Source organism: Morone saxatilis, unplaced genomic scaffold, assembly GCF_004916995.1.
Source record: "Morone saxatilis isolate NCDOM2014 unplaced genomic scaffold, NCSU_SB_2.0 Contig0, whole genome shotgun sequence".
In the NCBI taxonomy this organism is placed as follows: domain Eukaryota; kingdom Metazoa; phylum Chordata; class Actinopteri; family Moronidae; genus Morone; species Morone saxatilis.
This window is the reverse complement of record NW_023339650.1, coordinates 12,993,322-12,994,873: the sequence shown is the minus strand read 5'-3', so window position 1 is coordinate 12,994,873 and position 1,552 is coordinate 12,993,322. Positions and strand designations below refer to the sequence as shown.

Below are 1,552 nucleotides of genomic sequence, written 5' to 3'. Positions count from 1 at the left end.
TTTATGCATGCTGAATAAACTACAGCAAATGGCTTCTTTTGAAGGTTAGAAAATAAGCCTTGGTGTTTCCAACTGTGCTGACTGTGTGACGCCATTGCTGGAAATGATGTCAACCTATTGTCACAAACTTTTGGTGGGGTTATTTACTGTTAAAATAATTCTATTATTCTATTATTACTATTACCATGTTAACAGTGTTAGCACATCCCTAAAGCACATGGGCTTCCACACTAAACTAAGATGGTGAACACGGTAAACATTATACCTACTAAAAATCAGCATGTTAGCATTTAGCTCTGTGCACCTAGAAATAATAATAATAAAATTACACAACTACATTATTCACACATTCTTATACTTATAAAGATGAATGAACATAACCACAGGAGGGGCTAACAGTACTGACCTCATGTCTGCCTCCAGACCAGGTACCGTAGTGCTCCATCTCTCCAACTATTTCATCACAGGCCTTCTCTGAGAATACTGGGAACCAGAACACATCTGGACAAGGCTGCAACACACACACACACACACACACAGTCAGACCTCTGAGAATAGACTTGAGTCACACCTTCACCTTGAGCTGTAGTTACTGTAATGTAATACACATATATGATTAAAACAGATGTTGGGATTTCTGTGCGGTATGTCATTCTCTTTCACTGTCTCTGTCTTTGTCTCGATCACATGCATACACACACACACATAAACACAAACCTCCTCCATGTAGTTCTCAGTGAAAATTTTAGAGTAGTTTTTGTGGATGTATTTCTCCTTCCAGTCCTGCAAAGAGAGAGAATTTCAGATTAGTGGCCTTTCTTTTTTTTTTTTTTTTTTTGTCTGACCTGCATTCCTCACAGAGATAATCCCCTCTCCCACGGGGCAGGTCCCAGCGTGCCAGATACAGAAATAAATCACAAAGCCTTATCAGTCAGGAGTCTTATCACACTGGAGTCATTACTTCAAAATTGTCTCACATCTGCAATCCTTCCATTATGGCTAATAACCTTTCAGGTGGCTGCTGTTTATCTCAGCTATTCCAAAAAATTTCTTTTTTTTTTTCCTGCTTGAAGAATAATGAGAGATCATAATGACTTACCACAGGGTTTTCAAATATCTGCCACAAGTCATTGTTATAATGGGAAATGTTATAATTGGCTGTGGAAATGAGCCTCCCAAAGTCGTGCCGGTTTGTTATGTACATGAAGACTCCCTGCAGCAAGCAAGAAAAAGTTCAGTCAGTTTCACAAAAGTTAAGAGTTGAAATGTCTGTAATGTCTCACAGGAAGCATTCATAACATATCTATACCTCACACACATACACATTTACAGTACATAAGCACACTGCAGGTTATAATTACAGTAACTGTTTATGACTTGAACACTCGTCAATAGTTAGCGCTGGCAAAAAAACTGACAAACTTACTTGTGGAAAACTACTGCAAAGCTTCATTTGCACAAAAATGAAAATAAAGTGTTAAAGAGTACCATTGAACTCTAAACTTGTGAGTTGATTTCTAATGTATTTTTGGTGCAAACATCACACATTGAT

The 1,552-nt window shown here is 37.9% G+C and overlaps 1 protein-coding gene across 1 annotated transcript in view; it reads right to left on the bottom strand.

The window, feature by feature from the left end:
• plod2 (procollagen-lysine, 2-oxoglutarate 5-dioxygenase 2) overlaps positions 1 to 1,552 on the bottom strand; it is a 29,797-nt gene that overhangs the window by 2,402 nt on the left and 25,843 nt on the right. The window contains exons 15-17 of the mRNA XM_035651804.1: positions 1,100 to 1,213; positions 718 to 783; positions 407 to 511 (exon numbers count right to left, since the gene is read on the bottom strand). Coding sequence (XP_035507697.1) covers positions 407 to 511; positions 718 to 783; positions 1,100 to 1,213 — 285 coding nt within the window. The remainder of the gene's footprint in view (positions 1 to 406; positions 512 to 717; positions 784 to 1,099; positions 1,214 to 1,552) is intronic.